We start from the raw sequence: 14,183 nt of genomic DNA on the forward strand, positions 1-14,183 counted from the left end.
GCCGGGAAATACCATTTCCGGAAGCCGTCCCCTTTCATCGACCACTGCACCATAAGGACCAGGAGACTATGATCGGACATCTCCCCTAAGTGCTTGGCTCAAAAAAATTTGATCTATACGGGAGTATGATTGGTGGACGTGGGAGAAGAATGTGTAATCTCGGGACTGGGTATGCACAGTGCGCCAGCCATCTATCAACCCCAATTCGCCCATCCGATCTTTGGAATCAACAGAGAAGGTCCGGAGTCCGCCCTTTGGGCTCGAGAGCTGTCCAAGGCCTTGTCCCACACCATATTGAAATCACCCATTAGAAACAAATGTCCCTCCACAAATTCACCGATCTTATCCAACAGGTTCTGAAGAAAGACATTCTGCTGGGCGTTGGGAGCATACATCACCACAAACGTACACAAACAGCCGTACAATAGTCCCTTAACCATCAGCCATCTACCCTCCTTATCACAACAGACCCCCATAGGCTGAAATTGGAGGGACACCCTAAAAAGAAGAGCCACACCTCTGTGCTTCGTATGGGCAGAAGATCTATAGATAAGAGGAAACTGTCTGTGGCGGAGCCTAAGTTCATCCTTGCGCGCCAGGTGGGTCTCCTGAAGTCCCACCACATCTAAATGATGATCCAGTAGGTATTTCCAGATCTTTTGGCGTTTCTGCGGAGAGTTAAGACCCTTCACGTTCCACGTGCCAATGCTAAGAGGCATGAGGAAGGTCCAGACCCCACCGCATCACAATCACCAGAGCATCCTGCTTCCTCCTCCCCCTCACCCCAGACATCCAAACCCCCCCTCTCACCCCCAGCCCCCTACACACGCATTCAGCCAGCCGCACAATACCAAACACCCACCGGTTGCCACCACCTTCCCCCCCTCCCCCAACCTCACCCCAACAACCTCCCACCCGGATCCCCCCCATACCGCCACCCCCCCCTCTCCCAACCAGCAACCCTCCCAACAAATCAAACTCAACAGACCTAGAAAAGGAGAATCCGAGGGGACCTCCTCTAGTTGGGCTCGGGGCACCACTGGTGGAGTCCCCAGGGCCACGGTCCGGGGTGTCTTCACAGAAAGTACATTCATACCCCCGGTACCTGAGTGTCTGTGCCCCTCCGGCACCATGGCCATGCGATCTCAGGCTAGGCCGCTCCGGAGCTCTGCTGGGAAGAAGCCAGTGTCACCGAGGCCACCGATGCAACCGCTGCCCCCCGCTCCTGCAAGCTGAGGTTGCGATCCGGCCCCCCAGCGTCCCTCTCTGTGCCTACTCTGTGCCAGGAGGAGGACCGTCGCCGCCTCCGGGATGGAGAGCCGCCGGTCACCGACGGGGGATCCGGGTCATCAATATATCCTTTTTTTTAATGATCGTTAAAGCCATCGTTGGAAGAACTAAAAGATTCTGCCTGCGAATCAACTCTATGAATGATTATTCTTTTTAGTTTTATCTTAATTTGGCTGGCCTTCGGGTTCCAGTATTTTCTATGACACCTACGGAAACATGGTTTTGCACTGTGCCAGAATTTACCAAGGCACTCGCACTTGAGGCCATAGTATATGTTAAGTGATATTGGATACCACAGGATGAGACTTACGACATTGTACATCATCCATATGTTGTTTTGGTCCACACAGTGTTAAATCAAAGTGACTTTGTGTAGCATTTGAGGGTTGTTTATTGTTGGATTGTTTCAGGTTTTCGAGTTACCATTTTCTTTTACTTTTATATTGCCTGACGTTCTGGAATTATGACTTTTACCACTATCAAAGTATAACCCACGCAAATTTGACCAATATTCGTGTGTAACATTTTAACATACTTCCACATATGTTAAAATATTTGTGTAAGTATCAGTATTTAATTTTCTCTCTTTGTTTCTTCCTAGGTTTTAATGTAACAGCTGGAGTGAACTCTGAAACTGGCTTTGTCTTCGGAGGGAATCGTTTGAATTGTGGCACTTGGATGGATAAAATGGGAGAGAGTGAGAGAGCGCGCAACAGAGGAATCCCAGCTACTCCAAGGTATCACTTTGAAATGGCATAGTGTGTCTCTGTATATGTACCTGGAAAGGCTGATATAGATTCAATGTAATTTGATTGGTGGTTATATTGCATATCTCTTCATTCCCATTTCCCATTTCATTGAATTTCCAGACATACACCTGGGAAACCTAAGTTTTTTTTTTTAGATTTTAATGTTGATGTCTGCTTCCCTTAATTTTATAGCTCCTAATTCAAAGCAGTGTAGACTATCCACAGGCCTATGGATAGGAAAAATGTGCAGTTGAATAATATTTTTTCTTCTATTTTCCGTATACAAGGAAAATCATTACTTTGCACACCTCACATTGTGATTACATCACTTTGACTAATTTTTTGAGACATATATTTATAAGCTGAGGAAGTGTGAGAAGTACATTGCTAATGTTTGGGAATCCCACCAAGTTACACCTTATAGACAAGTCAGGCCCTGATTGCGTATGCCCAAGACTCAATAATTAGTACACACAACATGAAAGAGAGTGAGAGTGTAGTCTCCTACCTCGATGTAGGCGGGAGGGTGGACATTATATTCTCAAATGACCCCTCTGGCTGTGAAGGAAGAATTTAATACATCAACTAAAGAAAGGAATCCCTCCTACTCTTTATGAAGAACAAAATGTACAACTATTCATAGGAGTTGAGGATTTTTACATTGCCTACAACTTCACTGCTCCTCTAGTGTTAACTATGCCCTGAGACAGTAGATCAAGAAGTATGGCAATATTTTATAAAGACTGCCATCCCTTGCCAAAGTTTGTTTAGTCAAGATATACCAGTTGGGGGGGGGGGGGGGGGGGGGGGGGAGGGGTGTTATTGGTATGAGTTTTCTAAGCTGATCGCCTACCAGATCAACCTATCTTAATAATCAACAGGACTATGATTGCAATTCTGTTCTAACGTGAATGCCATTTGGAGACTAATCATAAAGCAAAGATGGTTATTATCTAATTCATGTACGCTTTTCCCTAATATTATAATTACCTTTTAAATGAAAGTGGTGTTAACATTCTTCCTGCGGTGTGAAAAAACAAAGCCACCTTTGATATGGAATTATACGTATAGAGTCAATCATGTATTGTTCTCTGCAATCATATTCAGCTGAATGCAGAGAAGAACATGAATGAATTAATTATTTTGATTTGATAGGCTTTTTTAACATTGACAGTTTCAACAATTCTATTCTGAGACCTTTTTACCTAATCATTAGTGGTCAAATGGTGGAGCATGTCTAATTGGAGGATGACACCATTTATCTCACAGATACTAATGGTGCAGGAGAAGGGGGAAAAGGGAGAAGGAAAGGTTCACCGATTGATCTCTCTCATAGCCAGCCAGCTGTGGAAAAGTAAATTTTGCCATGTTCTGTGTCCCTACGCGTCCTCCATCATATGTTATGTGTGCATGATTAATATGCATATGTATTCCCCATGTTCGATTAAAGACGCAATTATATTTGTGCCCACCTCTAGTATGCCAGTTTCCAGTTCTCGTGAATACTACGAATATCAGGCCTATGTAAAGCTACGTTGCCACGTTTCTCAGTGTGCACGTTATTTCATTGTAAAGTTCCCGTTTCTGGGCCTCAAAAGGGCCTGGACACCAGATTCAGCTTCTGTCTCCTGAGCCTCGCTGAGGAGCGATACAGCCCCCACCTGTGTTCCTGACCCTTCACTTACTTCCTGCCTTGCAGTGCCCGGTTCAGCCTGGCTCTGCCTCTGAGTCTGCCAAGAGTATGTTATGATTCCAGTTATCAGTTCAGTCCTCCTTCTCTGCATTCCTAAGCTACTGAACTGCATCAATAGTTTCCGTCATAGTCTAGCCTTTACGTCTCCATGTTAGAGAAATACTGTATTAATGATCATTTAATATTCTTCATCACGCACTACATGTAGAATAATGCATGCTCCAGTCTTAGAGTCTGTTCGCCTTTACCCCGATAACATTTGGATTCTATCAACATGTTCTCTAAACATCAGATACTAGATACTGCTTAGGTACATGTCGCCCTGACTCTCCAGACTTCAGTCTCTGCTCCTAGCACAGAGTTCGTAGCCCCCAGCTTCTTCTAGTAACACGTCATTGCCAGTTTGCGCGCACCATTAGGTTAGAGGTCCCGGCTCCTTAGGTAGCCCCCTCCATGTCTCCACCCCATTCATGACATATTCTGTTACGTTTGCATCACATGTCTATGTATACGCCTCTGTTACACCTACTTTCACCCTTATCTTTCGCGACTGCTATTGACCACACCCACTGCTCCGCCTATCGTATGTACTGTAATGCAACTGTTTTAGTATATATGATCGTGCACTGTTATTAAATGTTACGCCGATTCCGATCCTGCCCCCGGCAGCGCTGCCATCCTATTCCTGTGCAGGTTGTCCTGTTCCTGTCCTTTATGCTGTAATAAACCTGCAAAACTCCTACTACCTCGAATCTTGACTCTTATTTATTGAGCTATCTGTTATTGCTATGCCTAGACAAAAATAGATCCGGTATTATTTATTTATTTACCACATAATGGCGCCCGAATAGGGACTTGCCCTTTCCCCACGCGCCGGTGAAGCCACGCGTGCCCCCTGACCCTCTGCAGCCGTGACGGAACCATACCGTGCACGTGCAGATATTTCTGCTTCAAGTATCCCTCAGGCCCACGGAGGAGACGGAGGTGGCGGTCCAGCATCCAGACGAGGCGGTGGAGGAACGCGGCAAGTCCCGACCAGAGCCCAAGCCGAGAGTCCAAGGTCCGAGGTATCCGGAGGCCCACCCGTAACAGAAGTTCGAAGTTCGTCCGTCCGGCGTCGAAGCAGTCCAGTCCAGTCCAGTCCGAGGCCTTCCGTTCTTGCTGCCCGGTGAGTACCGTTGCTGGGGTAGTATCTAGACAGGGTCAATCTAATTGACTCTGGTCCGTGGGTTGGTGGTACACAGACCCACAAAACGAAGTGTCCACTTCGGTGGATACGGGTCCTGACGTGTCTCTTTATGAGACCGGTAAGTTTCGTACTGTTTCAGCAGTGCATCTAGTTTCTGTTCTAGTCAGTTCTGTTCTCGAGAAAATTCATGTATTCTGTTTTCCGTATTCCAGGTAGTATTCTGTTCAAACTGTTATTCTGAATGTTATTCATGTATTTTAATGTCGTGGTATGAGTGTGAAGTAATTATCGTGTTTATTGTGTATTGTGTTGTGTCCAGATTATAGTTCAGTCATGCCGCTCTTTTCAAAACTGCGTCAGTTAAAAACCAGAAAAGGTCTGCTAGAAGCAGCAGTCCCTGTTCCGCCTAGGGACAGTCCAGGTCATTTCATGTATCAAAAGCATGGCATAAGCGCCATATTGTATCTAGATTTATGGGTAGAGTATACCAAAGGTTTGGAAGAAAAGTATAGATGGCCCGTATCAGGTACGTGGGATGCCGAGTGCATCATGAGAGTAGAAGAAGCATTATGGAAAAAGAAAGCCAGACAGTCACAGAAAGATGCCATTGAGTTATGGCGCAAAGAATCTCATAAAAGAACCGAAAAAGAAATCAGAAAGTCAGAATTAAGTAGAGAATCCTTAGAACGAGCCCAAGAAAGGGAATTAATCGAGATTGGTGAACGAATTAAAACTGAACAGTCAGACAGACAGAGGCATGCTCTTATTAAGGGTATGTATCCTCTTCTTGCCGAGGGCTTGCCAAAAGCGACCCCAGAGGCATCCAGTAATTTCCCGCCACCACTAGTTCCGACCAAGCTACGTCACAAACCGACCGCAGCTGATATTTTCATTTCGTCCTATTTGGACGACACAGTCCCAGAATATGCAAAACCTGTTCCTGCTCCGCCAGTCCCTGTAAATCAGGCACTTCCCGCTCCTCCAGACACCGGAGTACCTGTTACGGTACCCCCGGTCCAGCCCGCCATACAAGTCCAGCCTGCATTTCAATTTCCCACTCTGCCAGGACGAAGAGCATCAGTAGACGACTCTAGTTTAGGGGCCGCAGGGGGGCCTCCAGGAACCCCGCCGCCACACAAGCGTTTAACGTTAGCCGAATTACATGCACAAGCGTCACAGCGTACGCCCAGATATCAGTCTGTTGCAGAAATAAGAAAAGCCCTTACCGAATGTGGCTATGATCCAGTCCCAGGCGAGGATAATATGGTTTTATATTCATTACGCGTGAGAAAGGTGACCGAGTATCTAGTCACCCTACCGGATATGAAAGAAGATCTAGACAGAATATATCGTTTCATCCGTACAGGGAATGATCCAGAAAGTATTAGTGACGTCATGTGCCAAAGAAAAGTTGAAGTCCAGCTCATGCTATTAAAGTTTCTGATTAATTGTTTAATACGAGAACAAGATTATCCGACCAAAGATCGAGCCGAAATGAAAGTCCTGACAAGGTGGAGTGATAATATAGCCGAGGGTAAGCATAAGACTATCAGTAGTATAGAGAGTATGTACAAGAAAATTCGTAAGGAAATAATAAGGTTACATGACCAACGTAAAGCAGCACAAGTAAGCGAGAAAGAAAATGACTCTGCGGAAGAGGTAGAGGACGAGAATCCCGACAGAATAGCGTATGTAGGAAAATCTAGATTTCCAGATCGCCATTTACGTCTAGAATACATGCCGGTTTTTCACCATCCAGCATCAGAACAAGGTTCTCTAGAACAAGTATTTCAAGCTACCGATCACATTCTGAAATCACGAATCGGTTATAGCGAGTTAAGTACTATGCATGAACAAGAACTAGTCCGATCAGCAGTCCGATGGATTACTGATTCTACCACTTTTCCAGACGAAATAGTGGCACAAGTGTTTCTGAAAATGCCCCCAGCCGAGCAACGACTGGCGGGTATGTATATGATCCAGCACCTCATTACATTGTATGAGGATCAACATTCTGATCCAGGTCCGTTACACGATGTCCTGAACGAGTTACTCCAGTACAAATGGAAAGGTTTAGGTACCGATTTGATTAGTGTCATTCTAGAACAGCGCCACAAATACAGAACGTTTCTGAACCCACATTTTGTTCATGTCTCACCTCCAGAAAGTAAACCGTTTTACATAGACAGACAGAATCCGTTACGAGAAGTACATCCAGTTAAGACAGACGGTGGTGAGATGCAACGAGTGTTTGTTTACACCCCGATCACAAAGATGGAACTCTTAGAGATGAAAAAGTTAATTCCCTGTCATGATAAAGATCCAGCAGGGTTCCACCGAGAATTAAAAGACATGCTCCGTATGGGAGAATACACGTATCCAGATATCATTAAAATGTTAAAGGTCTTGTTGCCCGCAGGGGTATATGAGAAACTCAAGGAAAAAGAATGGGAGGTGGGAGAGAAAAAGATCGATTGGGCAGTTCTAGAAGCTGAAGATAAGGCACGAGTACCAGGTACCGGTCTTGGAGATAAATGTAAAGAATTACCAGAATTATTAATACAAGTTTTGCCTAGATTATTGACAACTAGAAAAGAAGACTGGGATGCAATCTCAGCCTGTAAACAGAAACAAGATGAAGATATTAGTGATTATTATTCCAGATTTGAGAAATGTTTTACCATAAACAGTGGCCTCAAGACAAGTAGCGAGTCGTACCCTCATCTTTTTGTTACTAAATTAGTCGAGAATTCAAGTCCACAAATTAAAAACCGAGTTTTGAAAGTCGAAAGTACCTGGCAAGCTAATACCCCGTCCCAAATGTTACAGATGCTTCAATATCACCAGAATAGAACCAGAGAAGAACAAGAACATGAAAGGAAACGTATGAAAGACACGAAAATGAAAGTACTAGTTGCACAATCCGTTCCTCAAGACAGTCAGAAAAGGGGTCCGAATCAAGCCAGTCATCCTGCAGCTCCCGTTAAAGGAAACTGCAATTATTGTAAACAGCCAGGTCATTTTATAAACGAGTGTGCAGTTCTGAAACACAACATAGCTACCGGTAAGACTAAAGAAAGACCACGTCCGCCTAGACAAGAACAAGTTACACAGACTCCTCAGTCACAGAATGCACCACAGACAGTTACAGCACCGCAGCCTATCGCTGCAACACAGCATGTTACACAGCAGATGTACCAGTATGCACAGTCTGAGTATCCAGAGTATCAGCCATATTCATGCAACAGCCTAGAGAGGGAGGTAGGCTTGCCTCTCATCGAGATACCTGTAGATCAAGAAGGTCCCTATGTTCATAGTCAAGTACTAGGGAAAGACAGAAAGTTTCTGATTGATACAGGGGCAAGTAGGACCACTATAAGTCACGCCGAAGTTCCAGGGGCTCCGCTCTCAGGCTCTAGAAATGTTTCCCTTGGATTTTCAGGAAAGCCTATTGTAAATGAAATATCAAAGCCAGTTACTCTAGAAGTAGGTCCATTGTCCCGCACTACTGATCTGTTACTTACTAAGTCATGTCCAGAAAATCTATTAGGCATTAAGACACTGAAAGAGTTAGGTGCAGTTATATGCTGTTCCCCAGAGGGAATACGATTGTTCGTACGTGACTTCAAGGGTCACTATGTATTACGAGATTTTGATCCGAGATTGTCCAATGTTCCGCAGCATCTATGGGCGCAAGGTCCAACTGATGTTGGCTTTATGCAAATCACACCCCATCGTGTGACTCTTAAACCAGGTGTAGTCCTGCCACGAATAAGACAGTACAGACTGCCACCTGAGGCTGTAGCAGCCTTATCCAAAATTATTGACGAGCTCATGGCTCAAGGAGTAGTTGTAGAAACTGAATCCAATGTATGTAATTCTCCGATCATTCCTGTCATGAAACGTACTGATCCAAATGCACCTCCAGTATATCGTTTAGTGATTGACCTTCGAGAACTTAATAAATGTATTATTCCCCAGTATCCAGTTGTCCCAGATATCTCTTCCCTGTTGACAGCCATTGATTCCGAAGCTTCATTTTTCACTGTCATAGACCTCAAGAATGCGTTTTTCAGTGTCCCCATTCATCCAGACAGCCAGTTTCTTTTCGGATTTTGTTTAAATGGAAGGAGCTATATGTTCACACGCGCTCCTCAAGGTTTCACAGAAAGTCCTAGTATTTACAGTCAAGCACTCAAGAGACAACTAGACAACATTCACATGCCAACTGACACTGCCCTGCTCCAGTATGTCGATGATCTCCTGATCACAGCCCGTTCTGAATGTGCTTGCGAGCGAGCATCCCTTACAGTCTTGTATTTCCTAGCCGAGATGGGACACAAGGTGTCCCCTTCTAAGCTTCAATTCTGTGTCCAGCAAGTGGTCTACTTAGGACACTTACTGTCCAAGAGGGGTAGGCAGTTGACACCAGACCGTATCCAGTTAATAGCGAGTCTTCCTCAGCCAAGGACCCAGAAGGAGGTACGTGCTTTTATTGGCCTTACTTCTTATTGCAGACAATGGATTCCTCGGTATGCATTTCTAGCTAAGCCACTGATACAGTTAACGACACAGGAGGCAGCCGTATCGACTGTCCTCCCTTGGACATCTGAACATGCACTTAGTTTTAATGAGTTAAAGAAAGCCCTATGTCAAGCTCCAGTTCTAGCAACACCGAACTACAGTAAGTCTTTTACACTTTTCGTCACAGAACGCGAAGGTACAGCATTATCTGTCCTCACACAAGATCAAGCAGGACAATACAAGCCTTGTGCTTATTTTTCGAGCACATTAGATCCTGTAGCCCAGGCTCTGCCTGCGTGCCTTAAGTCAGTTGCAGCCACAGCACTTGCTATCAGACAAAGTGATTCCATAGTATTAGGACACTCCCTGACAGTACAAGTTCCACACTCCGTGGAAGTTCTTTTAAACCGAACACAAACTCAGCACTTGACAATTGCACGTTTAACAGGTTATGAATTGACACTGTTCCAGCCACACATAGAAATCAGACGCTGCAACGTTTTAAATCCTGCTACATTGTTACCATCAGTTACTTCGAATTCTGCCACACACGACTGTGTGGAAGTAGTTAACATCATGACAAAGCCAAGACAAGATCTGACAGATATTCCATTACCAGATCCCGACCTAACACTTTATGTGGATGGTTCATGCATGAGAACTAGTACAGGAGAACTAGTAGCCGCGTATGCAGTGACTACAGACACTGAAGTTATTGAAACACACCGTATTGACACCCTGTCTGCTCAAGCAGCAGAGCTAGTTGCTCTGACTCAAGCCTGCATACACGCCAAGAACCTGAAAGTTAATGTTTACACAGATTCACGTTACGCATTTGGAGTTGTACACGACTTCGGAGTGCTCTGGCAGGAGAGAGGTTTCATGACTTCTCATGGAACCAAGATTCAGCATGGTCTCCTTATTCAGGCTCTGTTAGATGCCATACATTTACCGACATCCATTGCTATCATGAAGTGCAAAGCACATACGAAAGTTACTGACACTATTTCCCAAGGTAATGATCTAGCAGATCGCACAGCCAAGCTTACAGCTCAGACTCCAGACATTTCAGTTAATCCGACACAGACACTTACTCCAGATCCGACTACATGTATGACAGTTAAGGACCCTACTCAAGATGTCATAGATATACAGTTACATGCTACTCCCGATGAAATTAAGAAATGGTCCGAACAAGGAGGGGTACAGACAGATCAGGGATGGTTGACGAAGGGTAGAGCCACATGGTTTCTCCCCGACTCTATGGTTCAAGTCATTATCAATACTGCACATAGTCCAGCACATTTAGGAGAAAAAGCTATGTTAGACAGTATCCAGAATATTTGGTTCAACAAGCATTTACGAGCTGCAGCCAAGCAGAAAGTCCGTACCTGTATGATATGTTGTCAGTTTAATCCAGGTAAAAGTGTTCCGGTGGAACAAGGTGGATTCCAGCCCCCTGACCACCCTTTTGAAGTCCTCCAGATGGATTACATTCAGATGGAGCGATGTCGAGGTTTCAAGTATGTCCTTGTAGTTGTATGCGCTTTGTCCAGGTGGACAGAAGCATATCCAGTCCCAGATTACACAGCCACGACTACTGCCAAGCAGTTGGTTCGTGAGTTCTTCCCCCGTTATGGACTCCCTAGAGTCGTATATTCTGATAACGGCCAGCCATTCTCATCTGAACTCATGAAACACGTGTCCCTTTTGTTAGGGTACCAGTGGAAGTTCCATTGTGTACGCCATCCTGAAGCAGCCGGTCTCGTAGAGAGACATAATCAGACCCTGAAAATTCGAATTGCAAAAGTTTGTCAAGAGAAAGGTGTGGACTGGCTAGTAGCTCTGCCAGTTGCCCTGTTCTATATGCGCATGGTCGCACATTCCAGATCAGGTCTGTCCCCGTATGAGGTCGTTTTCGGCCGCCCCCCTAACATGTGGGGTACTCCTAGACCCCGAAGTATTACCGATGTTTCAAGTAATATGCTGACAGATTACCTAGCTTCCTTGATGTCTGCCCTCAACTCTTGTCGTTGACAGGTTGCCGCCGCATTTCCAGACAATACCGAGGTGGCACCGCATGAAATCGTTCCTGGATCCATGGTCCTAGTGCGAAATTTCGATCGTTCAAGTCCACTGGAGCCTCGCTGGAAGGAGCCCCGACAGGTCCTCCTCGCCACCCGTACAGCCGTGAAGTTGGAGGGACGCAAAGGCTGGGTGCATCTTTCGCATATCAAAAGGTTTTATGGATTGAAACCAGTTTCAAAGAACATTTCCGAGGATTTAAAGGACTGCCAAAGTACTATTCTTAAGGACTGTCCCGCAAAAGACACTGATACTGCACCCTCCCTGTTAGAGACAACTCCGCAACAGGAGTATAAGAAAAGGTTAAGGTCTAGTAAAATAAGTCAGCCAGTTTGATTGTCTAAGTCCTCCCCCAGGTGAAACGGTTAGACCGGTTTCTGACATGTATAAAATAGACCCCCATAGTGAGAGAGTTAGTCAAAACTCAATCCGATGTATCGTTTTTCTATGTTTCATATTATTTCTCAGTATTATGATTTCCTGCACCAGTTATGCGTTTTATCTGTATTTTCCAGTTCCTCATGTAAATAAGTCTTCTAATGTTACAGTAGAGCACACGTTTAGTGATCTGCCTCCTCATGAACTCTCTTACCGCCTCACTATGCGTAACAATTCTTTTATCCGCATGTTACATTATTCACACCAGACCAGCAATGCCACTAATTGTTGGGTGTGTGGTCGACTCCCCCCTTTCCAGACACCGAAGGGAGTTCTGCCACTCTTTCCTTATCCATTTTCACGTAATGGTTCGTGTGGAGCATGGTCCACGTTAACGTCATCCTCAACAGATATGTCTTTTCTCAACAGTACATGTTTCCCAGACAAGCAAGGTCTTCCCCACAGAACAGGGTTAGATCTAGAAAACGAAGTTTACAATTTAGGTAATTATTCTTCGAATTTTATGGTCCTGAATGTTCAGTCTGATTCCACTCCAGACTTACCTGCTATTTCAGTACTACCAGTCAAAGGCGAATTATGTGTTAGAAATTATGGTTCCGTACATGTAGGACATAGTGATTGCACTACTATTGTCAAATATAGTGACAGTGGGAAATCTATTTTCAAAGCTTCACGTCATTCTTATTTTATTTGTGGTCAGACCGCATATGTTCGTCTGCCCCTCGATTGGGAGGGAACCTGTTACATTGCCTTCCTACTGCCACCTGTTTTCCTAGCTCCATCTGATTATCATAGAAACACACATCTAGTACACATTAGACATAGAAGGGAGATCGAGTCCCCAATTGTCGATTATACTGAAACTGCTCTAGAACAGTATACAGATTTCAATAGAGGTTTCTTCTTCTTTATAGGACCTATCCAGAATAGTAAGCTAATTCGTAGGTTAACCAGAACCCTTGAAGCTGTAGTTAATGAGACTGCCTCTGCTCTAGGTAACTTAACTGAAGAGCAATCTGCTATGAGATTTGTCGTTTTACAGAATCGTCTCGTCCTTGACGTCATATTGGCCGATAGGGGCGGGGCCTGTAGAGTCATCGGATCTAGTTGCTGCATTTTCATTCCAAATAACGCACCGTCTGTTTATTCAGCTATAACCAGACTCCATAAAATTGCCCATCTGTTACACCAAGATCCAGGCACCTGGACATAGTCCGGTTGGTTCTGGAATATAATTTCCGCTTGGGGATGGGAAGTCTTGTCCTTTCTAGGTATTGCAGTAGCGATCATATTCAGCTGCTGCCTCTGTATACAATGTGGCCCTGCGATTTGCGGCATTTGTGCTACCTCTTGTATTCCTAGTCCCAAGTCCCGTTCTAAATCCCGTTCCAAGAAAATTCGAGACGAGCAAATGATACTGTATGAAATGATAGATGGTATCATGAATATTGATGTTTCCTGATGGAAACGTAGTGACAAGGAGGGAATGTGGAAAAGTAAATTTTGCCATGTTCTGTGTCCCTACGCGTCCTCCATCATATGTTATGTGTGCATGATTAATATGCATATGTATTCCCCATGTTCGATTAAAGACGCAATTATATTTGTGCCCACCTCTAGTATGCCAGTTTCCAGTTCTCGTGAATACTACGAATATCAGGCCTATGTAAAGCTACGTTGCCACGTTTCTCAGTGTGCACGTTATTTCATTGTAAAGTTCCCGTTTCTGGGCCTCAAAAGGGCCTGGACACCAGATTCAGCTTCTGTCTCCTGAGCCTCGCTGAGGAGCGATACAGCCCCCACCTGTGTTCCTGACCCTTCACTTACTTCCTGCCTTGCAGTGCCCGGTTCAGCCTGGCTCTGCCTCTGAGTCTGCCAAGAGTATGTTATGATTCCAGTTATCAGTTCAGTCCTCCTTCTCTGCATTCCTAAGCTACTGAACTGCATCAATAGTTTCCGTCATAGTCTAGCCTTTACGTCTCCATGTTAGAGAAATACTGTATTAATGATCATTTAATATTCTTCATCACGCACTACATGTAGAATAATGCATGCTCCAGTCTTAGAGTCTGTTCGCCTTTACCCCGATAACATTTGGATTCTATCAACATGTTCTCTAAACATCAGATACTAGATACTGCTTAGGTACATGTCGCCCTGACTCTCCAGACTTCAGTCTCTGCTCCTAGCACAGAGTTCGTAGCCCCCAGCTTCTTCTAGTAACACGTCATTGCCAGTTTGCGCGCACCATTAG

General features: G+C 44.8%; 1 protein-coding gene across 3 annotated transcripts in view; it reads left to right on the forward strand.

The window, feature by feature from the left end:
- AGL (amylo-alpha-1,6-glucosidase and 4-alpha-glucanotransferase) overlaps positions 1-14,183 on the forward strand; it is a 421,834-nt gene that overhangs the window by 315,419 nt on the left and 92,232 nt on the right. For all 3 annotated transcript variants that reach the window (XM_078644341.1, XM_078644358.1, XM_078644350.1), the window contains exon 28: positions 1,892-2,027. In XM_078644341.1, coding sequence (XP_078500467.1) covers positions 1,892-2,027 — 136 coding nt within the window. The remainder of the gene's footprint in view (positions 1-1,891; positions 2,028-14,183) is intronic.

This window comes from Lissotriton helveticus, chromosome 1_1 (assembly GCF_964261635.1).
Source record: "Lissotriton helveticus chromosome 1_1, aLisHel1.1, whole genome shotgun sequence".
NCBI classification, from domain to species: Eukaryota; Metazoa; Chordata; class Amphibia; order Caudata; family Salamandridae; genus Lissotriton; species Lissotriton helveticus.